The 26,371-nt window shown below is 34.5% G+C and overlaps 1 protein-coding gene across 3 annotated transcripts in view; it reads right to left on the bottom strand.

The window, feature by feature from the left end:
* Nucleotides 1–426: 426 nt before the first annotated feature.
* LOC149787924 (interferon-related developmental regulator 1-like) overlaps nucleotides 427–26,371 on the bottom strand; it is a 52,168-nt gene continuing 26,223 nt past the window's right edge. For all 3 annotated transcript variants that reach the window (XM_089974176.1, XM_089974175.1, XM_089974177.1), the window contains 6 exons: nucleotides 25,980–26,158; nucleotides 22,598–22,706; nucleotides 18,840–18,974; nucleotides 15,243–15,371; nucleotides 9,382–9,471; nucleotides 427–5,495 (listed from right to left, as the gene is read on the bottom strand). In XM_089974176.1, the coding sequence (XP_089830302.1) occupies nucleotides 5,403–5,495; nucleotides 9,382–9,471; nucleotides 15,243–15,371; nucleotides 18,840–18,974; nucleotides 22,598–22,706; nucleotides 25,980–26,158 (735 nt within the window). In that variant the 3' untranslated portion in view covers nucleotides 427–5,402. The remainder of the gene's footprint in view (nucleotides 5,496–9,381; nucleotides 9,472–15,242; nucleotides 15,372–18,839; nucleotides 18,975–22,597; nucleotides 22,707–25,979; nucleotides 26,159–26,371) is intronic.

Here is a 26,371-nt window from a genome sequence, read left to right as displayed (position 1 = left end):
AACCTTCCCAACTGGTTTCTCAGGAAAAAAGAAAAGTTGTAAAAAAAAAATTTAAAAGGTGAAAGAACTATGTTCCACCTAATAAATTAACTAAACTATTCAACTAAACATCAGCGTTTTTCAGTTTAAAAAACAAAATAGTAGTGAAAAACATGGTTCTATTAAAGTTCACTGAAAATTTAATGGAAATTGGGCAAGAATGTTGACATTATAAAGACTGGAATATTGCATCAGTGAAGTCTATGTTGGTGTCTTGACGGGATCCTGCCAAACCAAATCAAATACACAGGATCGAGAATTGTTTTAAAGGTTTGGAGTGGCTATTTTGTGAGAAGAGATTGATGGCAGCCATGCTTGGTTGTGTGGTCAATCTGTATAGTGAACAGAAGGAAATATAAAGAAATGAAATAAATTATAAGAAAAACATTACTGAAACCTTTTTTATTTCTCTTGGAGCTGTTGTGCATTTAGCAATAATTTTCATTTAACAGAACTTCAAGTATATCTCAGCTTCTAAATTCTTATGTACAAGTATTCAAAAGTCAACTGAAACATTCAAACGTGCACATCTACAATATATATACAATGTAGTATAATTTATTTTAGTGGGTCTCAATTTTCGTGGTTTTGTTTTTAAAAAAACCCGGATGCTCATGGTTTTTCCTGTCAAAGTCTATATAATTTGTAGGCAATGATCCTGAAAAATACTAAAAATAAAGAATAAAGAAAAAAAACTATGGTGACAAAAAACAATGGTCACTTCAATCATTACAACAATTCTGTGGTTTTGTCCAAAACACTGAAGAGTGAGCTTAAATAATCTGTAGTAATTAGTGCAATTACAACATTCATTAGTATTTAGTGTAATTACAATGCTCATTAGTAATTATGCTTCAAGCAATAGGTCAAGTATTGGACAGTCATGTTCTTCACGGGGATTAATCATGCAAGGATAAAATGACGTGCTTTCAAGAGAATTAAATTTTTTCAACCGTTTCACTTGAATCAGGAATTGATGTTAATAAGTATTAAATAAAATTTTCATTTATAGCATAATTTTGTTATTCCTTCTTTCATTTTCGGTAAAAACAGCATTTGAAAACCTTATTCTTTTTCACTTTTCTTTATCCTTATGTTTCTTACAACATACTGGTTTAAGGCAGTGAGCGGAAATTTGCAGTTACTAGATAAAGTAAGATATATGAACACTGATGATCAAATAAAATACACACATGGAAAAATTTGTATTTGATACCAGATCAGAGAAATCATGCTCATTTTATCAAATATCTGTACTGAACTCTAGGAATGGCACTGTAAAAACGGTGTGTGTGTAAGGGAACTTCTTTTATCAAGTGGCACATTTTACATTGGGTCTTTAAATTTGTGGTTGAGGGTAATAACAAAGTCCACGAAAATAGATACCCACAAAAATTTGCGACACATGTATATATATATGTCCAGATCATATGTACTCTCATGAATAAATAGTAATAAATATTCAGACACATACTAAATATATTTTGTTTGGGTTCTAGTTATATAAAAAAATTCCTGACATTTCTCCCCAAAACTAAAAGACTAAATATCAGATTGAAATAATCTATAGTAATGAGTGTAAAACAGGTGTACATTTTGAATGCAATGTGGGCAAGGTCAGTCTATAGTCATTCATTGCCTACATCTAGAATGGTTGTTGAAAAGCCATGGGCAACTTAATTAAGGGCATGGCCCGATAAGTGATTTTTAAAGCCACACCCAATAATCTATATTTTGCCCACCCTGTTGTAAAGTAAAACCTGACTGGAAGGACCAGAGTTTTATTAGACCACCAGTGATGAAAGAAACCTTTTGATGCACATATCAACTATGTTATACAGGCATGATATCTGATGAAAGACCACCAATCTCAAGAGACTACTTTTATTGTCAAAAAGGGGTGGTCTCTCTAGACAGGTTTTACTGCAACCATTGCATCATTAAAAAGCAACCTGCGGTGGGAAAAAACAAATTCTAGCTATGACGAACTGAAGTTACAACACTCTAGACAAGCTACACAAATGTGAAAACAGACTAAGTAAAAACAAATTAATTTTATTAAATGTGCTCAATGTACACATTATTATTAAATGTTGAGTCTAAAATGGTGTACTTATGTTTAATGACCTAAGTAAAGTTAATGTTTCATTTTGACATACTTGATCAAGATGTACTATGCAACTGGTGTTAAGTTTCAACTGTTTGGTTCATGTTTTCAATGACAGTACCGGGTCACTCATCAAATACAGTAATTATAATAAAGCACACCTTAGTCCTTGTCACTGAGCTGTTATATACACCATCAAAGGAATGTTAAACATCTTGATGTATAAGAGTGATTCTTATATCACAAATTGTGTTATACAATGTATGGAAAATTCATTACTGAATTTTGGAGAAACCTCCTTGTTCAAAACTACGAGGTAAAACACAATTTTAAATATTAACTTTGTACCTGCTTATTTGGTCTATGTTCTTCTTCCATCAAATATAATGGCCAATTGAATGCTGAAAAATGGCATTAAAGTCGGAAAGACACTAACAAAACTTGTTTACAAAAAACAACAGGAAAAAGCCATCACTTCATCATATGAATCTCCTGTGGACTAGCACTTTGGTTTGGTTTCTTTTATGGTGCAGCAATGAAACTAGGATAGAGTACCAAGGCAACAGAAGCAAAGAAAGTGCTTTGTCCAAGGACACACCAAGACAGCTGTGAGTTTGGCATGCTAACCACTGAAGTTCATTACACTTTGGGAATTATGAAAATTTAACACAAGCAATTAAATAGATACATTGATTGAAGACAATATTCCTCAGAATTTAATTTATATTTCATTTCAAAGATTATTATTATGGCAACGGATGCATAAATAAATACTGAATTCATTTATGCTAAAGCAACTTAAAAAAACATGTGCCAAAAAGCAACAGATCCAATGCAAATAGTATTAAACATGCCAGGAAACAAATAATAAAGCACAATTAATCAACTTCAAGTTATTGAGGGAAGAGTAAGCAAGGTAAAAATTGGTTACAAGAGAGGAAATCTTCCATCAGTTACATTGCACAGATCATGCAGAGACTGGGCCCTAGTTCCATATTCTTTGTGGTGTGTATGTCTTATAGAGATTGGGCCCTAGTTCCATATTCTTTCTGGTATGAATGTCTTATAGAGATTGGGCTTTAATTCCATTTTCATTGTGTAACATGTCACAGACTGGCCCTATTTCCATATTCTTTATGTTATCTTGGTCAGAACTTGCAAAATGCTGACTGCAACAGCATTCTGAATCAGTGTGACATTAGAGCTCTATCTTTTCAAAGTAAATCTGGTGGGTTGTTGTTGTTGAGTTTAATTACAGTAGCGTTCGCACAATTGTGCATGTGCCACTTTTTTCTGACTGCACCGCAGCCTGCTAGTTGTTAGTGAATTGAAAATTATATGCAATATTTGGATTTAAGAAACAACAGATAGTTCTTATTTTGTTAAAATAAATTATGATTGTAAACACTAACAAAATATTTAAAATGATAGCTAAAAAAGATATTAAGATACTGAACTGCCTTAAAACTGCTGACTGGACAAATCAGACTTCATGCAATGCAAGTCATTTGTAGTCCAACCAGAAAACTTAACCCTAGCATACTGCAATTATCTCATGGATCTTTCCATTTGTTTTGCTCGAGTCCACAATGCCGACTGTACTATTTAAGAAATTTTTACAAAGCCATACAATGGAGCCTGAGGTTACTGACTTTATGATTTTTTTTTAAAAATAGGATTCTCGTACACACTGCAATAGCATGCACTGTCCTCTATGATCATACTCAGCTATGCTCTCCATTATTCCTACCTTGTAGCTTAAAGCCAAGGTCAGTGGTCACCATCAACAAAGTGCTTATTCATTACCAATAAACTAATGGAAACTGTTTAAATTAGGCTTGTGTCAATTAGAAATGCCAATAACAATAATTTAACAAAATAAGTTTCATAAGAACACTTCGCAAATGTCTTGTAAGTATTGCGCTATATGAATAAAATGAATTAACACTGCAATATTTATATTGCCCAGTTTGTAACATGGTAAGTCAATATTGCGCACCACTAGACTTAAGCAAGTTTTAACCCATCATCAGCATAAGATTTTCAGCATATAAAAAAGGATGGGCTCAAGTGAATTCTGATGCTCAAATACAGTTGAAACCAATCTGATCACGTAAGAATTGCAGTGTACATCAAGAACCCCAATTTGCTACCACATAATGCACCAGAAGATCTGGGTCATGCAGCTGGGTACTTGCTCTAAACATATAAATCCACTAATGTAATTATGAGTCAACTGAAAAAAAATCCTGTAATGTGTTTATGTCCATATTATTGTAAACACAAGACCCACTTTTTGGAATAAGAGGCCGTATTATTTTATTCTAAATATGAAACGAGTCAGAACTGAGTAATTACTGTAGATATAAGACTAGAAGCCTCTCATGTACGAGTCAGAAATGAGTAATTATTGTGGATGTAAGACTTGAACCTGGTGCAGTTAGGTCACAACAGTCCTCTGTAATTATCTGAAGTTCATTCTACTATTCAATCAACATTCGCTGTTGTATTTGTAATTGCTGATTTACATCAGGTGAGCTTTACTAACAGTTAAGAGTAATGTTCTTGTTCTGAGAGTCAATGGAACTCCAGTGCAGGAGTCCTTCTGTGCTACATTTTTCTTTAATAAGCATTTTCATATGATACTATTAAAATATTTTGTATCTTTGAGGTAGTCACAGATTAGATTTAAGTTTTAGAAGTTTTGAAAAACTCAAGAATAAATTTAATTCAAGACTTGGAAATGAAGGTAAAAAAATGGGTAAAGTCTAGCATACCCATCAGTGGAGTTTTAATCTGCAATGACACCAACATTATAAAATGTACATCTGCCCTGAAATAATTTAATAAATCTCATATTAAAAATAAATACAACAAACCCTCCCATGAGTTACATATCAGTAAAATGAAGGGTATGTAAATGACAAAATTCAGCAATTAGAGGTTATCTGGAGACAACAAAAAAAAAAAGAATTAAAAAAAGAACATGTATGCTTATGTGATTTCCATTCACAGACAATCCATTCAAAGTAACATTTTTTTCAAAACAAAGTCATATGTTCCTACATCTAAATATACAATCACAGAATAAGAATTTGAAAGCAGTCTATTCATGTTCTCATTAAAACCAGAGATGCAATAACTAATGAGAACAATTACTTGCATAAAACTTGGGAACAAAATATAGAATTTGGTTTCTGAAAAATCCCAAAAGATGTAACATCTTTTAGATCCTTCAGCAAGAGTTTTGTTTTCTTCAGTCTCCACCATTGGCAGTCACAGACCTCTTGTCACGACATCTGGATCGGGCTTTTGTGCGTGCCTTGAAAACTGCAGCATTATACATAGTCTGAAAGAGAAATCAAACAGCTTAGAGAAAGTAATTAAAAAAAAAAAAATCTGTTTAATAAAGTATTTCTTTAAAATATACTGAATATTTCAATTACTGAAAACTGATTTTTGTCTCAAAGCCACTCTCACTTATTCACGTACCCCACTCTGACAGATGTGGCCATCTTTGCTTCAACCAAATTTGTATTTAATGGTTTGAGGTTTTTACCAGTAAAGCATATAAATATACAGTAGTCCCCCTCTTATAAGGCCACCCCTAATGCAGCAGGGAAGTGGCCTTATAATGAGGGTGGCCTTTCTAGAGGGTGATGACAAATGCGAATAGTAAATACATAAGAAAGTCACATGTACATTTAATTCTAAAACATTTAATATTTTCATTAAAAAATCACATGCATGTTGCAAAATAAATGTAAAACAAACTGTTTCATCATTTTCAAAAGAATGCTATGAATAACCATTGATACAGTTTTAAAACTGTCTTTATAATTATGTTACAGATCACATCATCTGTCACTTTGTTGGTAACAGTCTAAAAAACAAACCAGTCTCGTCACAATTAAAAATATCCTTGCTGTCATATCCCCTGCATATATCGTTTAGTCTTTTGTTCCCATCTTCGACAACTTCATTATTAACATCAGCTGATTCTCCACTAAGGACAGAACACTTAATATTGTGTCGCACTTGAAATCTGTGCAACCATCCATTACTTGTGGTAAAGTCGTCATATCCCAATTCAAATGACAAAATTGTTGCTTTTTCTTGTCATTCAAATCAGGATACAAACGTCTCCTGGCTTAAACAATCTTTCTCCTTTCTCCGTCCATTTCACCTTCCCACTTCTGCAGAATTGTTTCATTATCTTTCATGATATTGTTTATCCGAGTCTTTCCGCCATTAGTTTTCTGCAAGGATCCTCACCCCCCGTCAGTTGAATTACTTTCACTTTCTCTTCTAAACTAAGAGTTTTTCTTTTCCTTGATGACATGTTGATCTTTTTGCAGTTAGTTATTCATGCTGCCAACTACAATACTGATAAAACAATTTTGTATGCATCTAAACAAATTGCCGTGTGCTTTTAAAGGAAGCGATCTTGTTGTGATTCGTTAGTCACAGTCTGGCACCCTATTGTTTTTATACATTTATTTACACTAAGTTAGAGAAGCCAAAACGGCTTCGATATGTACCATTAACATCATGCAGATTTGACCTCGTGGCCTTTAGGATTTGTAATTTTGACAATTATTGTCAGTAGAAATAGCCACTAATTATCAAAGTGAACAAGCTCAACATCTTACTAAGGAAGCCATAAAAACTATCAAACCATTTTCCTGCTGACTTGTGTATTGTACATCGATACTGCTACTTCTCAGCTGTTACTATTGTTCAATAATTGTAATTTTAACAATTATCAAGAGTGACTAAGCCGGACATCTTGTGATAACACAGCAGTAAGGCTAATTGGATTACAGGTACTTACCATTTTGTATGGATTAAAATTTGAGTCTTTCTTGGTTTTTATGGAATAAATTTGGCTTCTCGTGAGGCGTAAATGATATACTATTAACCTTAGTGGTACATGTACTTTACTCAACACTTCTTTCAGATACGAAAACCTGACATCCGGAAACAGAAATCGGATTACTTAACACACGTTATGACTAAAATACTGGTTCTGGATACATATTCAAATAAAATGTGACTGCTTGTGAGGGGTAAATTTTATATTATTGCATTAATATGTTGGCTGCTGGTCGCGTTAGCTGGGTGGCCTTTCATAAGGGGTACTTTTGAACACAAACTCGTTGGTGCCAACGGATTCTGGCCGTAAGGGAGTGGGTGGCCGCTGGTTGGGGGGGGGGGGCACGTTCAAGAGGGGGACTACTGTATGCATATATGCCCACACAGACATAAAACTTATAGCAGTAAATGGTTCAAATACACATTCACAAACATTCATGCATGCTTATGCAAACAGACAGACAACATATAGCTATAAATCATGCAAATATATGTACACATGCGTGTATGAATCTCAAGCAGACAGAATAAAAATACACACAAAGTTTATTATGGGGAGAAAAAAACCTAACAAATATAATGACATATTACACTTTTGAGCTCATTCTACAAATATCATACATTTTATATACTATGAAAAACAAATGAAACTGTGTTCCATTATCTTAGAAGACAGAACTTTCATCTGGTTTTACTTTTTTAGGCCAAATAAAAAGTATGTGTTGTTGTGGTTACCCAACCAACCCTAATTTTCCTGTCAACCCTACATTCTTTTAAAAAAAACAAAAACATGGAATTTTTTTCTCTCAAAAATGTTGGGAGAAGAAAAAGTAAACAAAGACATGCAACTACCATTCATGATGAGAACAATGCTTATTTTCCAGTTTATGCCTCATTTAAAGCTGTCCACCACAACCAAACAAAATCTGCACAGACAACCTATATTTTTTTTATGCAATGAAACCAGAAGCACACATTTTTTAAAATCTGGCCTTAAGAAATAAAACAAAGTCCAACAAGAGTACTATGAATGACACATTATACATCTGACACACATTTGGAAGAACCTATCATGGTAACTGCACACATTCTCAATGTAACTCAGAGAGCATATGAGGATATCTATCAAGTGCTGTAGCTTTCTCTCTCTAGATGATCAATGAAGACAAAGGAGAAATATTTATAATGGTTTTTTTAAAACCTCTTTTTAGAAACAAAATCATGCTGCATGATTAGTACAAAATGGACGTTGGAACAGAACTGCACGTAGTTCTGAGCCATGGATAGTGCATGCAGTGCACTCACCTGAAAGCTGAAGCTACCTGGAAGCAAGCTTTGTACGATAACAGTAAGGCTCAAAAGTGCTCTAACTTGGACAAGTTGAGCAAAATAATCACTCAGGAGAGGTTTCATTTTGGTAACAAATCAGAAAGAAAGGTCCTTGCTGCTGAGAGTGGTGCGACATTATTAGGGTGACACTAATCTCTGAAAATGTGCTCCCCTTGTATGCCATCAAAGTGGAGGGTCATCTATCTATTGCAATTCTCTCTCCAATCTAAGTGTTTTACTCCATTTCATGCAGGGCATCCCAGACAAGAGACAAGTGCGAAGGAGGAGTTTTTCTGGACACAGATGGAATAATGGAAACCTTGGCTGCATGTGGTTGCTGCAAGTTTCCTGGGTATGTTTGAAGCCAAATCGAACAGATTGTTGATACAGGATCTGTCATACTGTCAGCCCCAACCCTCACTTTCTGGATTAATTTCAGTATTAGAACCAATGGAGCAATTGCATAAGTCAAGAATAGTCCCTCACAGCTGATTGCAAGGGCACTGATATCGGATGCTTCTGAGCCTGGGAATGAAGAGACGAAGGTACATAGTTTGTTATACCGCCTCATCATTGAATAGTCAAGCATCAGTCAGACCCAAAGACTGTAGACCTGATAGATGACGGATGATAATGGCCTTAATTCATAGAAAACTAATGTATAGAGCATTCTCTTGGAGTGTCCACTTAACCAATGACAGTCACAAAGTCTAGTAGCAAGTTTGCCTCCCAACCTGGCAAACTAGCATTGGAAAGACCTGTAACTGACACATTTACTCCTTGACCAAATTGCAAGCCATCTGCAAGTTTATTAACTGTAGATGGTGGACAACTTCAGTTACTATGCAGAAACCATTTTTCTTTCAGTTTGTGACCTTCAGCTTGGACCTTTTGACCCTGATATCAATATAGTTCTTCTTTAAGATGTGTTAGCCGTTGGTGCAGGACAACTCGGGTTATTGGTGACAGGCAGATGGACACATGCCTTGAGGTGATCTACTGCAGATTTCACTGAATACACAACTACATACCCTCTCCCATTTGGACTGCTTTTGGGCTGGATTACTTCCAACTATGATGGGTTCTCCCAGTTCAAACACGTCACGGACTAAAGGATTCTTCTGGAATAGGAAAATTACAGATGATAAGATCCTCTCAAACATTTACTCTAGTAATCACTCATTTCTGTGGGGTACTAATTTTCATGACCTTCATTGTTGCTCTGAACCATGAATTTAAATACCCAACAAAAACATTAAAAAGCCTGCACCTTTTTTTAAAACCATGTTTCATTGCTAGAGATCAATGAAGCTATTTTATAAAGCAATGTCATTTATAGAATTTGGTAATCAAGTATTAGCTTTTTCAGGTTTTTGTTTTATTTTGACCGTTTTGAAAAAAGAAAAAGAATGTTAAAGCATTTTATGCCAATCAATGTGTATCTGTATGATATCCTGAATCTGTAATTTCCACTTACTGCCTTAAATTAGGTACTGGCAGGGTCCCTTAAGACGTGTAGCACTTTTAACAGAGCTCCATAAAAACGATCATTTTCTACCAGACATATCGTCATTGTAGATGCATGACCAACATTACAATTTATGCTGAAATAAAGTTCATTTCTTGCTCTTTTTAACTGTTTGTTTGGTTTGTTGATGAAAATAAGTGAATGAACAGTAATTTGCATCTAAAAAAGACAGTTTCACTGTTGGGCACGATTCAGTCAGCAGAAGAGCTTCACAGTGAAAGTGTGTGTGTGTGTGATTTGGATTTTTAACATACCTTTAAAAAATGTTCAGTCATATCACTACAATATCTGCAGTGTGGCAGTTAATAGTGATGTCTAGCACTGGGGCATCATGCCACAGACATGTTGCATGATGTCCCACCCAGTCACATTATCCTGACACTGGGCCGACCAGTCCTAACATTGACCTCTTAATGCTGAGCGCCAAGCGAGGCAGCTGTTAGTACCATTTTTTGTAAATCTTTGGTATGACTCGGCCTGGGATCGAACCCATGACCTCCTGCATTTGAGGTGCATGCTATAACCACTAGGCCATCAGAGTGGTCACAGTGAAAGTAAGAGATACAGAATTCTCTAGGGAAATTCCATTCAAACTCCAAAGCCACTGGGTCAACACCTAAAAATAGCACCACGTTGTAGAGCAGAGAACAGCCTTTATTTTCATATAAGTTTGAAAAATATATATTTAAATTATTTTTTTTGGCAAGCTTTAGAAAAATAAGTTCATTTTTCTGGCAAAATTTCTCTGCCATTTTTAAAAATGAATATATGATACCTATGTGCACTGGAAAGCCTAATTTTTGCTGAATTTAATGACCACAAGGTCATATTCAAATCTCTCAAGTCATGCACTGTGAGGCGATTCCAAATGGCTGACTTCACATCGACAAGTGATCCAGATTTTGGTTTTATGTGTGAGATATTGCAACAGCACATTGGTAGTATTGTTTTGTTGTGCTTTTCCAAACATTTATGAATATTTTGTATGCATTTTTTAAAATATATTTTAATGGATTAAATAAGATACTCTTCGATAAATTGTGTGTGTATACTGCAACAAGAAGTTCAAAATTACCCCATGTTAGCATGTCCTGCATTCCGAGACTGTGAGAGTGATTTAATCTTAATAAAAAATTACTACCTATATTGTCTCGATGAATTAGTAAAATGAATGAATGATTAATCATTCTGTGCATAAATATTTTGTGCAGTACTTGTATTTTTGCTCATTTCCTTTACAGTTATTGGATGTTTATAAACCAGAAGTTGGTTTCTCTTACGACGTATCTCTTCTTTCTGTTGTTTTCATAAAAATATTTCTTGGTCGATGTTTCATTGTTATTTTTAGTTGGTCTCTCTGGGAAATCAACACTTGTACACTGTTATCATACACAAATAGTAATTAATCTCTGTCTGTTTCTTGGCTATTTAAATAATAAAAAACACATTTACATCCTCCCAATCAAAATATTTAAGTGTCATGATTTGGTATTATGTATAAATATATAAAAACATTTTTTTAACGTAAAACAAAAGAAAACAAAATGTGTTCACAAAGTTAAAACATCTAAAATTATATGACCTGAAGATCTAGAATATACAAAAATAACTTAAAATTTTGATAAATATTTTAACAATACATCTTAAGTTTCAAACTGGAAGAAAAAAATAAATCAGTTTCCCAATTCTTTCACTGATACAGGTCTTATAAATTATTAACTGTGCTGTTTTGCACTTTTACAGAGAATGAAGACTTCCACTGTATGCCTAGGTGGTTGATTAGAAAGGGCAAAGGGAGATAAACAGCCCTTGAGCACCAAGAGCAAGATGTCATCACCTACATGTTTTTGATCTAGCTCAATCAGCTTAAAAGTAAATTTTCTGTCACTTCTGATCAAATTCAATAACTTTTTGAAACGATTTGCTCAGCCTTATGTCAAGATGATTTTAGGCATACAAATTTGCAAAAGGAGATACATCATGCACTGAGAGCTGCAGCAGAAGCAAAGTTAGAAAATTAGCTAACATTCTTCAAAAAGGTTTTCCTGCTGTCTTTGTTTTATGATGTTAGAACTGAAGCTTTGATATTAGGCAATGTTGAATGGGGATTTTCCAAACAGACATGATAATTTTGGTATTGAATTTGATATAAAATGCTTTTTACATTTCAATAAAATATTGTTATTGGTTTTGCTCTTCTGCACAGTACAGATTTTATGCGAATTCTGCCCAGGGGATGGGGAGATGCTAAAAAAAAATGTTTTAAATCCTCAGAATAAAGAATCATTAGATAGATTACAACAATCTGAACACAATACACTTGATATTTTAAAAATTGATAAATAAATGGCCAAGATATAGATTTTTTAAATATTTTGCCTGTATTTGTGGCTGTATTTACCGCTGACCAGTTTAGTGAAGATCTTTAATTTTGGGGGTCTGCTACATTGTTATTTCAGAGAATTCATTTCCCAAAAAACTGAACAGTCAGTGTATAGAAAATAAGAGATCTGGAAAGTTCCAGACCTAAACTTCAGTTAGTTTCAATAATATCAACTACTTAATTTGGCCATTTATGCAATTTTGACAAATTTGTGGAAAATCGCTGCATTTTATTAAGAATATTTTTACCCTCAACTTTTGAACCAGATGGGGTAGACATCTTTTTTTGTTCTTTTATTTCTTTGAAAAATCTATCTATTGGTTATAAAATCCACACTGAATTTCTAAGTTGAAATTTTGGCTGCCATTGCATACTTAAATTGGTAATATGTTCTGAGTAAAGCAAGGACAGAGAAAAAAACCTAAGTCATTCAAACACTATAATTACTGAAAATGAAAGAACAGTATATGATACTAGTGAATGAAAATCTGATTTAATACTTATTTGATTCTTCATTCAAGTGAAAATGTCATCAATAAATTTAAACCTCACAAAAGCATATCAATTTATCCATGCATGGTTATTCACAATGATGAACATGACTGAAATACTAGAACTAATGCCTGAAGTACAATCATTAATGAAACACTATTTATATACACTAATTACAGCTGACTACTAAATCTATCACATTTTCAGACAAAGGATCTGATCAAACTCTGGTCAGGTAAATAATCATGAAATTATTCAATTAAGAATGGGCTGTTTTCAACATTCATGGTACCCACGAAAGCAAGTTTTTTTTAATTATAAAAAATGCCAGGAGACTCTGAGCACAAAAAAAATTAACTTCGAAGTGGAAGTGCCTTCATCGGGTCTTATCATTCTCAAAGTCACAGGTAGTTAGGGAAGATTTACCCACATTTTCACCTCAAATGCAATTATCCATTCAGCAACAATTGGACTCTTCAGTGTGATTTTAAGTATACCAGTGGTGAAAACATGATTTTAATTATCCTCTGTAGTCTGTATTTATTGTAAAGTCTAGTGATGTTGGTCCGTAGATGAGGCTGGTTCAAACAAAGGAGCAATTCCATTTTTTTCCCAAATTTAGTTAGCGTCTTCACTCTAAACACAAAACTGTTGACACTGCAATCTGTATACAAGGGGCAGCTGGTGACGTGCTTGGTTTTACATGATCAAAATCAACAGGGATCTAACTTGAATTTAACCACACTAAAGCCACCATCTTAATGACAAGGTCTTCAAAAGTACCGATAATGTAACTTTATGGATGGTGTTTTAAAGAAGAGAACATACACATGTACATCAATAAACGATAGGCTCCGTGTCGTTGGCTGCTGCAGCTCCCTTTGTTACTGAGTTTAAGTGACTGATCTTGACAGGTGTTTTTGTGAAACCACAAGTTGATAGGACCATCTGTGAAGAAGCAGCAATAAGATTTTTGACATGGACACTGTGGTGGCCATATTGAATGTGAGCATGGCTGGCATGGTGGCCATATCAGACATATCAGCACCATGTTAATTTTGGACCATAAGAAGTCTTTTCACGAAAACCTCATGTTGATAAAACCATCTGGTCAGGATGAATAGCAATAACAAGATTTTCAAGATGGTTGCTGTGGTGGCTTATGCTAAACTTAGATATTTCATACTAACTAGACATCTTAAGAAGTCTTTTAGTGAAACCTCCATGCTGATATGATTATCCATTCAGATGGAACAGCAATAACAAGATTTAAAAATGGATGTCATGGTAACACTCTAAATTTTTTATTTTGCATAGGGTTAAAAGAAATTCCCAGGTTTACCTCACTGGTTACATTGGTAATTTAAAAAAAGACCATGTATATCCTAGGTAATGTTACAAAACATTTCTTTTACTTTGGTGTGTGACTGATGGGTGTAATTTGGGTTATTATGTATACGGCTAGGCCCTACTTCAGAGATGCACCAATAAGAAAAACTTCTAGCTATGCCTGGCAATTTTCAATTCCCACTTCAAAGGTAAATTGCACCCCCCAAAACGATAACATTTTTTAATACTTTTTACCTATTTTATAATTCATTCACTGTCCATTCAGAAGCTGGTATAGTTTAGTCTGGCAAAATTAATTTCCCCTTTAAAATAACTGATAAAGATAGTGCACTTTAGAACGATTCAGGCTGACTTTTGTAGCACACGTCAGCAGCCATTTTGGTTAGCTGTGTGCTTAAATCATTTAAATTTACCAAAAGTCAATTTTCAAACAATTTTCAGCCACAGTACATTAAAGTAACAACATTGAAGTATGCTACATTCTGAATTGTATTGACATGTGACATAGGTTGATTGTTTCAGCCATTGTGGCCATGACTGTTGGGGGCCACTGTACGATAAGCTCCAACTCTGAATAATTTCAGTGATTGTTCTAAACACTTGGAAGGCATTCACCACCCTAGTACTCTAGTCTGAAACTGTAGAGAAATCAAGTGGTAGCTTGTTGTTCAACTTTGCTGCCAAGAATTTTACCATTTTGATTGATTGTAGGTGTTATGGCACACCTGCAATGTAGGATTGCATGGTGCCACAAAAAAATTACACGAGGAAAAGAATACTTATAAAGGTTTATTAAAAAGAGAGAAAAGCAGAAAAAATCGATGCACTGGGACTATAACTGGAGGAAGAATTCACCTTGGATTGGGGAATAGCCAGGAAAAATTAAAGCAATGTAATAATAACAGATGATGTGATAAACTATTAAAAACAGGATTTTCATGATGGACCAACTAGATTACAGGATGAAATAGTACGCCAAGCATTCAACACTTTCCTCCAAATACTGCAAACACATACGAGATGCAGCCCATCACGTAAGCTCGTCTACCAGTGGAGATTAAAAGTATGATTCTATTCAAAGCTGTTTTACTTTGTTAAGGAAAAGTGAAATTGTTAAGTGAAGAAGAAACAAAATGTACCTGTAGATGCTGATACATCCCTGATGTAAGAGCATGGCAGAAGGCATTGTATTTTATTTTCCCAATCCAGGAGTAGATTTCCAGGTGTTCCTGACCAAACCGTACAGCCATTTCAGGGGCCTCCATATCCTACAATCAGAAATGTAACATATATATAAACTGGATGTCAACTTTCAGCAGGGTTACTATCTGGGTCCGATGGGGACACTACAGTTGATTTCATCAGAAAAAGAATTTAAGTTTTTAAAACTCCATGTACAAATTTTGGGACTCTGGTAGAAACAGGTCCATAACATGTCTCTTCCTGCTGATCTGGAAGAACCCATTAACATAATGAATAAATGCATTAAATCAGAATTGATAATCAAGTGCCATTTCAAAGTAAACAGATGAATATTAAGAAGGCACTGATATTTTTATCAGACATTTACAAACAGATGTCTAATTTGGCAAATTCCTGCCCATAGTTTATCACCCAAAAAGTGTCAGTTGGTGTAACATTAACAGTTTTGGTGAAGCACAATAAGTTCAGAAGTGGCTCCTACTGTATCCTCCATCAGCCAAGCCACTTCCCAATCCTCCCCTAATCTACCTAACAGTTTCCTTGACCTGGCTGATGAAAGTCTATAATTTACTCACAACATCAAAGTCATCTGCTTCATCCACTTACAATCTTACAGTTGCCTGAATGTAGTACAGTACAGAATTCTCATGTACTTCAGGCTTAATATATGCATAGAACTCTGGCATACAGACTTTGCCCAAAATGTCAACTTCAATCATAGCTTGCATTTTGCAAAATTTCCTTAGAAACCAGGATGAAACTGGAAGTAAACGGCAATTCTAAATCAAAAGGATATTTATTATACGTACAGTTCTTACACAAAATACATCATGTGTCACATAGAGTACCAGCTTTTGGGGGAAAATTAGTACCTTCTCATATCAATCCATCAATGGCCTAGATTGGCCAAAAAATTGTAATGACAACAAAGCTAAGAACTTTCAGTTATTCAATTCCAAAGTCTCATACTTGCCTTGTGTGGTTATGAAAGAGGAGCTTTACGAGTTTACTAAGCCTCTCACAGATAAGGATGAAATATTAATCTCATTTTAATATCATGAAAACATCTCTGTGAAATGATGATTTAAACATCCTGAGACGTGATGATTTTTCCAACTATCACATTAATGGAGTTAATTTAGAACAAGTTGTAGTAATATGCTCTAATCATATCATCCTCTTAATATGGAAATCTGTAAAACAGGAGTACCATTATATGCCTCTGTGTAGAAAACTTTAACTTTTGTGTAAAAAACAGAGTTCTTCTTTCTGTTAGAATTTTCTTGATATTTGACAGTTTTACCCCCAAATCAATAGGTTTATTCCTTACTCTAAAGTGACAGCCATCCACAAAGTTTAGGCCACATCTGTATCACACAACAAATGCTATTGTGCAGAAACGATTTTTCTTCTTTCAATCACCGATTTCGATCCCACACATCAATGGCCTTCATCCTTACCCCAATTTCAAGTTAATAAGTTTGGTTGAAGCATGTAATGTAAAACTAATGTTACCGTTTCATTCTTTCAAACAGTGCCCTTGATCTTCCTTGATCTTTGGACACTTAAAATAAATAAAGTTCTTCCTTCCTTGAAGTGCAAAGCTGACTAAAAAGTTTGGAGACCTCAAGTTATTGTGCAGAAACCATTTATCTTTTTTTCAGTTCCAGCAACCTTCATCTTTGACCTTCTGCCCTTAAAATCGATTGAGCCATACACAAAGTTTGGTACTGCAGATAGAAAAGAACTAGATTTTTTGTGCTGAAAACAATTTTTTCTTCTGTCAGTTATAATGACCGTAATATTTGGGCCCTCAAGCAGGGTCTTCCATACTAAAAACCATCCACAAAGTTTGGTAACTTTATATGGTGACAACTAGAGTTATTTTGCAGAACATGACCTTTGATCTTCTGACCCAGAAATTAATAGTGTTCTTCCTCACCCAAGATGACAAAGTGCTTTGAAGCAATCATCTTTACAGATCACAGGCTGAACATACAGGGGTATCTGAGAAAGATTTGCCAGTAGCATTCTGTGGACTGGCAGTTCTTCTGCCATCAAATATACTGGCTACCATACACAGTTTATCTATCATGTGCTAAAAATAGTGTTAAACCCCAAAATACCAAACCAAATCCATACCACCAAGTGCAATCCAGCTAAAAGGTTTGGTAAATGTAGATGGAGGGAAAATGGAGTTATTGTACAGAAACCATTTTCTTCTTTCACCTACAATGACCTTAACCTTTGGACACTTATTATCAATAGCGTTCTTCATTACCCCAACTTTAAGCTCTTCGCAAAGTTTGGTAAATGAAGATGGGGCACAACTTAAATATGCAGAAACTTTCAATCACAGTGAAGTGACCTTGCCTTTTGACTCTGAAATAAAATGGGTTCCTCCTTACCACACATGCAAACCATCCATAATGTCTGTTAAATGTTGACAATTGGAGTTGCTGTGCAGAAACAATTTTTCTTCTTTCAGTCACAGTTACCTTGACATGCATATACTCAGAATCAACAGGGTTCTTCCTTACTCCATGTGCCAGTCATGCACAAATTTTGGTAGTGAAGATGTGGAGAACTCAAGTTATTGTGCATAAACTATTGTCTTGAGTGACCTCGACATTAAAAGCGTTCCTCTTCATCCCAAATGCAACAGAACTGCAGTGCACAAACCAATCTACCTTTGGACACTTATAATCAGTAAGCTTCTTCCTTAAACAAAGTGTAAACCCTCTACAACAGTTTGGTAACTGAAGATGGTGGAGAACTTTTGTTATTGCACAGAAATTATTTTCTTCTTTCAGTCAACTGCTCTATTGGCCTAGTGGTTAGAGCATCTGCCTCAGATGTGAAAGGTCGAGGTTTCAAACCCCAGCCAGGTCATACCAAAGAATTATAAACGGGTACAAGCAGCTGCCTCGCCTGGTGCTAAGCATTAAGTGGTTAGTGTTAGGACTGGATGGTCTGGTGTCAGGATAATGTGACTGGGTGGGACATCATTCTACATGTCAGTGGCATGATACCCCAGTGCAAGACATCACTATAAACTGTCACACTGCAGACATCATAGCAATATGCCAGAATTTTTAAAAAAGCCTATGTTAAAAATTAATAACACACACTTCTTTCAGTCTCAGTGATTTCACCTTCAAGTTTTTGACCCCAAGCTCCATAGACTTCTTTCTTACTGTAAATGCAAGCCATCCATAAAGGTTTGGTAACTAGATGGTAGACAACTAAATTTACTGTGTACAGACGGACAAATGGACAGATCAAATCTGAAAAAAAATTGCTCCCCCTGGGCAAACAAATTTTGATGAACAAAACATACGGGCATGTTCACTATATTGTCATCAGCCAGAAATTGGCCAGTCATCAAAAGTAGAAACATCAAGTTACCATGATCCAATAGATGTATGACAGACACCGTAAGATGGATGAAAGTCACAACTCACTGGCCTTAGGTAAGCTCATAAAACCTTTCATCAATTTAGTTTCTTCAGGTTCTTTTCTTTTTTTTTTACCTGTACTGCTCGCAGAATGTCTCTAAAGCTTGACCTCTGCTGTTTCCTGTCCCGTTTGGCTCTGTACTTGTGGGAGTCAGTTGCCAAGTTCTTCAAGATCTCACATAAATCATCCAAAAGGCTCGCTCCAAAGTCCTGTACAGAATATACATACAGAGTTACTGATCAGTGATCTATAATTGATTGCAATTTTTACCCTATTCCTTCTCTGATTTTCAAACATATTTTCTGTCACACGTAATAACATATTCCACAGTAAAAACATAGTGTTTTTAGAAGGAGTATTTAATAACACCCTTTAAAAAGGGTATGATATCAAATACAGTGGAGTAATTATGACCAGGAATAAAAGAACACCTTCAATTTTCATTCATCTATAGCTGTAAAATCTTTAAAAGACTGATAAGCATTTTCACATCATGACAATTTATTCATGTCATTTATGATTATGTGCAACAAAGATTTATATTTTCAAAAATTCTGTATTGTATGATAATGGAATAACAAATATCTGCCGGAGGTGAGGTCATTATAATCGTAAGTGGAACTACCTGTAACCAATTACCAATTTGGAAGTAGTCACAATTTATCAGAAATCACATTTTTTCATACATATTATCATAATTCAATTCATTACAGTAACAAATACCATGTAATCAATATAACCTGCCGATTATATATTACATTTTCATTAAAACCTAGTGTATATACTTGCTTGCATGTGGAGTTCGTCTGAAACCCAGATAGGCTATTACATAATGTGCCATCAAATCTGGGTCCATGCAGTTTATTAGAAATAATCAGCAGAACAGATAACAAACAGTCTGATCTGCCAGTGCATTATACAAATCAGAGTATGCTGTTTGCAGTTTGATTGGCTTATAGGTACATATGGTATTTTTCAAACATATTATCTTACATTTTATATAAAACAAAACAGCATCTGAGTGGGATACTAAGTACAAAAACTATTAACAAAAACTATTAATGAGGAAGTTTTCATTTAAATATGAAATATGTTTAGTAATAAGGACATGGGTCAAACTTAAAAAAGTGTAATATATTAACTGAAATATAAATGCAATTTAACATTTAATCAGAATGAAAAGTAATCAAAAATTACTCATTCCACTCTAAAATGTAAATGTGACTCTAGTAATAATGGTAAAAGTAATTATAATTCAATTAATTACATTAAAAAGTAACTGATCCCAGGTCTACTATCTGCATGAAGATTTGAGAGGTAAATGGCAGGTTTTGCTCATCCCCCATTTTCATTGTAACCAGCATATATAGAGGATTGTGCATAATGCTACTGATTGCACTCATTATAAACTCAGCTGTTAAGCTTTCTGTAGCTCTATCACCACATATATACCAACATTCTAGACAGTGGTGGTGGGTTTCTCAGACCTCAGAAGTGCTTGAAGTATTTTGTGGTTGAAAGGATGGGTGGTTGGGGTGGGTTTTGAAGTCATTATGCATGTACTAATTAAAAACTGACATTATAATTAATTAACAAGAGTACTCCTCTAGGACCCACAGACAATACACTTCTTTGTGACTACTGAATGTTCAAACCATCTCTCAGATTCTTAAGCGATAAAAAAATCTCTAAGATGGTTACTGAATAGAAAATGAGCACAACTTTCATCTAGGACCAATCCGATATTTTACCAAATATTTTCTTTACAATCCCACATCAATATGACCATCCATTCAGTAGGAGTGCCATAAAAACACCAGTACCATTTGGACCAATTAATCATAAAACATATGCTGAAAACCTATGTTATTATTACCATCTATTAAAGAGGAGTGGCAGTTTTCATTTAGGACCAACTAAGTCTTTTAGTGAAGTAGCAATAACATTGGATATCTTAACAGTACCATTTTATTTAGAACCAACAAAACCATGTGATGAATGTTTGTGTGTAAAGTCTTATGGCAATCTTCAAAGTAGTTAGAAGGAGTAGCAAAAGCAAACTTGTGTTAAAGAATGCACAATGGACAACAAACCATACCATCAGTTCTTCTGGTCTATAACCAATAGAACTAAATATTACATACATGAAATTTTAAATGTAAGGGATGATTATAATAGTAATAATAATTTGATACGCTGAAATAAAACTGTTTCGTCCTTAACATTAACAAAAACGCCTTGTCCATATCAATGCTTACAACTTGTATTGTTTAATCTTGTTCAATCTTATGACAATTAATTTATAGAAAAACCCTTACATTTTTATTTCATCTTTTTCATTTTGTCTTATTTACTTTCTAAATGAGAAATGACCTTATTCTAGTACCAGATATAATTCTGTACTTTTTTCTAGATCAGCATTATACTTTCTGGCAAAAATTCACTTTATTTCCAACTGAATGTGCTTTTAATAGCTGCTGCTGTGCATTTTCATACATACAATTACCCACAAAACCTGTTAATATTTACCTTGCTGAAGGCAATATTTAGCACCTAACAAATAAAGATATTCTTTCTAGTATTTGATAATACCCCTACCCCTATATCCCACTTTCTCCTTTTTTTTTTATTATGCATATTTGGGAATTTGTGTTTTGGAAATCAGATGTTTTTGGCAGTGTAAGATCATGTTTTCAGACTGACACAGTATGACTAGACAGGTAGTCATCAGAATCATTTGTCCAATGTTTAAGGATGTTTATCCAAGGATGCCTTTTGACAAAGTTGTTAAATTTTGTTGAAGAGCATTTTCTTAACAAGTAATTCAAATATTTTCTCTTTTTAATAATAGTGACCATTATCAGACAGTGGATCTGTGTCATTTTGTACCAAAGTGAAAGCCTTCACGCCAGAATGCTTTCTGTCAAATCTGGTCAGTTCTGCAGAATTTAAAAAAAAAATAGGTTTCTATCTAGCATCTTCTATCATCAAAAGTTCTTAAATCTCATCGTTTCATTTTAGTAACAGCAGTTATATCTGATGGCCGATTAAAATTATTTGTACACAAATAAAAGCAGAAAATGGTTTCTAAGAAGTTGACATTTAAAGGAATTTATATTTTTAAGACTGCATATGTTAAGTTCTGTTCAACGGTGTTGACAAGAAGCTAGCCTATTTGATCACAGATTATGAATCATTTATGGGAACTTTCAAACTGTCTAATCCTGGACGCTTTCTGTCAAATTATGGTCAAGTTCTACTGAACATTTTTTTAAAGTTACATCTGACAGTGGATCATACATACATGCCTGAATGCTCTCTATACTAGGATGTTTTCTGACTAATCTGGTCCAATTCTGCTAAAATGCTATTGTGAAGAATTTAAAGGATATTTTCAGTAACAGTATTTTTTGACGGTGTATCAGCATGATTTGTATACACATGAAAGCCCTCTACACAAGGATGCATTCTAATTTGGTAAAATTCTGCTTGAACATTTCTGAGAAGAATTTAAAGGTTGGTTTGTTTTTAAAAACTGCAGCATTTTTGGATGGTGGATCTGAATAGTTTGAAGAAATTTGAAAGACATTCAAGATAGCATGCTTTCTGTAAAATTTGGCAATTTTTTTTCTGTTATCAGTAACGTGAGCCACATCAAAGGGCAGACTGGCATAATTTAACCCAGGATGCTTCATGTCAAAATCTGAAGAGAAGTGTGAACAGACAAAGCAGGATGGACCATACACCATAACATACATTCACCTGGTCAAACAGCCTGGTGAGACTGAATTGTAATTGAAAAAAAATAGTGGCAGATTTTAATAATGCATACCTCCTCCTCATCTCTTCCCAGCTCATAGATCAGTGCTATTGTTTCTCCAGCAACAATCCTCAACTCCAAGTCTGGACTGTGAAGGAAATCTGTGAACTTGGCCAAATATCTGAAGAAAAAATGTTTTTTATTATGATATATTCAACAAATCATCAAAACTTCAATTTCTAGGACTAAAAAGCTAGTCAGAAGCATAATTAAATTCACTGATTGGACTAGTTAACTGAAAAATCCAAACAAGGAGATGAATATCAGATTATACGCCTTTGAACATAGAACTTCTACTCTTGGAAAGTAACAACAACTGCAAACAAGAGAACCATGAATGGCATATTAAATGCCCATAGTATTATTAATAGACCCTGTGTTGGTATTAGTATGGCATGATTGATTTAGGACTTTACTGACCAAGGCATATCAATGAAATCCACCCACAGTCAAGTTAGCAGTCTTGAACAAAACTCGCTGTACAGGAAACATCATTAGACATAATGACCATGATCTCTGACTTTGTGGCTTCCTCCACTCTAAACAAAAGCCCCCAAACCTTGTTCAAAGTGCTAAAGTTGATGAGCAAAAACATTCTTCGTTTTTTTCAAAGTGACCATGACTGTCGACCTTTTACACCTCAAAATTCATAGGCATTTTGTTACCAATGGTCAAGTCATCCACCAACTTCAGTGATGGTGCATGGCTGATAACAGAAAGGTTTGTGCAGACACCATTTTTCTTCTCTTAATCAATGAGACCATTTGAATCCAAAACATATAGAATTCTTCCTTAAACCAAGTGCAAGCCATCCAAAAATTTGTCAGCCAAGTTTTAACTGTATAAGAAATTGTACTGTGTGGAAACTATTTTTTCCCTTTCAGTCAGTGACCTTAGCTTTATGACATCAAAATTAATGGGTTTTTTAAAATCTCAAGTGCAAGCCATCAACAAGTTTAAATAACTGTGGAGGTGGAAAAGTTTAGCAATTTTGTGAACATTTTTCTTGCTTAATTCAATGAACTTAACCTCTTTGACCTCAAAATCAATCGGGTTCTTTTTAACCTCTTGTGCAAGTCATCCATAAAGTGTGAAAACTGTAGATGGTGGTTTACTAGAGTAAAGATGAGCACTGTTTAGTGGCATGAAAATTGGATGTGCTCTAAAAAATCACAAGAAGTTAGCCACCCAAGAATATAAGATCTCCAAGTTAATATGAAAATAATATGCTGACAGAAACATTTCTTAAAAACTGCCTTTTTTTTGGAATGAATGCAAGTTTTCTGTGCAAGAACTCAACAATTTTGTCATTGCAATAATTACTGATTAAGAGGGGTTTGGGTAAGAGAAATTGTTTGTCCTTGCAAAGTGTTCACTAAAACAAGTCTCTTTAACTTTCAACATGTGAACAAATCTTTCTCACTTAGTCCCTACACCCAAAAATGTCTCATAAATAAACAAATGCATATCAAACAGGGTTCATAATTATTTGTGTCATAACCATACAACCCCAAAATGAGTCATCTGGAGGTGACATATCCTATAGTCACCTACTAACATAAGGACTTGTACCCCACAATCCAGTACTCTCAATTCGTATACTATTTATGCTAGACCCAATGATCTTACACTCCCAATTTATGTACTAATGCAACTCTTCATTCCAAACATAAAAACATGCTAATGCCAAAGTGCTTATGGGGCTGAACTTCTGCCAAGGTGGGCTCAAAAGATATTAAATGCATACAAGTCTCAGGAAGAAAATGCATCTCTACATTACTTGTTTGACATTTGCACAAAATTTGGTTGAAATATCTTGAATACTTTAGAGTCATACTATGGAAATAAAAAAGTGTACAGAAAGATGGATATAGCAGATATTTTTCAGCATAAGGAAGGAAGGGTGGGGGTGGGGATATCCATATATCAAATTTCAACATAACATCAGATAATAAAAGAGTAACATTGTAACAAAAGCACAAACTATTCAGTTATGTGGTACACAAATTGCAACATAGCATAAAGTAATGCCCAAAAAATAACACCATGAAATAAAAGACTGCAGAAATTTGGCAAATCGATCCTTGCAAATAAATTTATTACACAGGAAATTTATGAACCACAGAGTCCTATCACCTGCTACAAGCTGCTCTTATTATATGACCATATTCAACTTGTTTCATAAAATGTACCTTGTAAACCCCAATGAAAGACTAGAAATGAATTAATGGAACAGGAATAAACTACCACATCATTTAATTACACTTTAAGGTGTAGTTTAAAACAAAATGTGATAGATGATTGGGCAAATGGACAAAAGTTACAGTATAATAATAAAGTGGCTTCAAAATATCCATGCAGAGTGTTCAGGATTCGACCTATCATCTGTAAGGGGTAGAACAGTTCATTTCTGTTACGACTCCATGGTCTTAATCTAAGTAACAGAAAAGATGAGAAAACCAACACCAGTAAGTTTTGGAAAATTCAACAAATAATTTATTTAACAAGAATACAAAGTGAAAATTTAAAAAGAACTTACAGTATTGTGAAACAGATCCCAAATATGTCCAAAAAGTTCGATCACCAGTCCTAATCAATAAAGTTCTAATTAAATTTCAGTGACGTTCCAAAAAAGCTTCAACTCCAAATGTGTTGATGTGCATGTGGGCCACTGTGATGTGGAGATGTGCCATCAGTCCTTTGATGAATCACAATATAATCCAAGATGTGAAATCACTACAATTCCGAGTTAATGCCTCTGTCCAAGAATAATATTGAGCACTTTGTAAATCCAGTGAATAATAATTTGAATAAATCCAAATCAAAAACTGAACAATACAAATGATTCTGCTTCAGATGTTATTGCAAGAATGAGTAATTATTCATGTAAACATGATTATATAAAAAACAAAGACACAAAACCAAACCAGGTCTAAAGTTCATTTCTAGAAAATTCTATGTTGCCAAAAAGAAAACATCTGCTTTTAAAATTATAATAATGTGGTAAACACCAGGTACAACAAGTCCAGCTATGTGAGAATACCAATGTTCAACTTACATCCACAGAGAAATATACACTATGTATTCTTTTTTACAGAATGAAAGAACAGAGGCTGGTACATAATGAATTTGATTTTGGACACGGTCAATTGTAAAGTAAAATTACATATATCACATAATGATAGAAAATTCTAACAACACAATTTAAATATACATAACAATTCCTTAGCTAAAAAAAGCATGCCAAAAGTTAGGCAAACACATGCACAGTTCTTGCATTATTGCAACACCCTAATGATGGAAGCCCTGTTAACATTTATAATTTTTGCATTGTTATTGTGAATGCACTATAAAAACTCTCGCTCCCAGTATACACATACACTCATGTACTCACTTTTCCACCATCACCTGAACTACATTGGAAGATGCAACGGTCATTAGCAGGCTCCAGGCCTGCAGGCAGTGAGCATGGAGTTTGCACAACTCTAGACTGTGGTTAGGGATGGACCCATCACCCTTCCTGAAAGACAGCTTAAAAACACACTCCAGAACTTCCAGCACTTTAGCCACTTGCTGAAATTATGAGAGGAGGAAGAATAACTCTGGTTACTAATATTAGTTGCATACTCAATTGTATACAACCAAACATATCAATAAAACACATGCAAGTGGAATTGCATAGACTATTCTTTATGAACAGATGTACTACATACAGAAGTTGCTATGACTCAGTGGTTACAAAGCCAGATTCATTACCAGAAGGGTGCCGATACAAATCCTGCCCTG

The sequence above is a fragment of the Sinohyriopsis cumingii genome, chromosome 11 (assembly GCF_028554795.1).
Source record: "Sinohyriopsis cumingii isolate HCF-2022 chromosome 11, ASM2855479v2, whole genome shotgun sequence".
Lineage (NCBI taxonomy): Eukaryota > Metazoa > Mollusca > Bivalvia > Unionida > Unionidae > Sinohyriopsis > Sinohyriopsis cumingii.
Note: the sequence above shows the minus strand (reverse complement) of the source record. Positions and strands in the feature narration are given on the sequence as shown.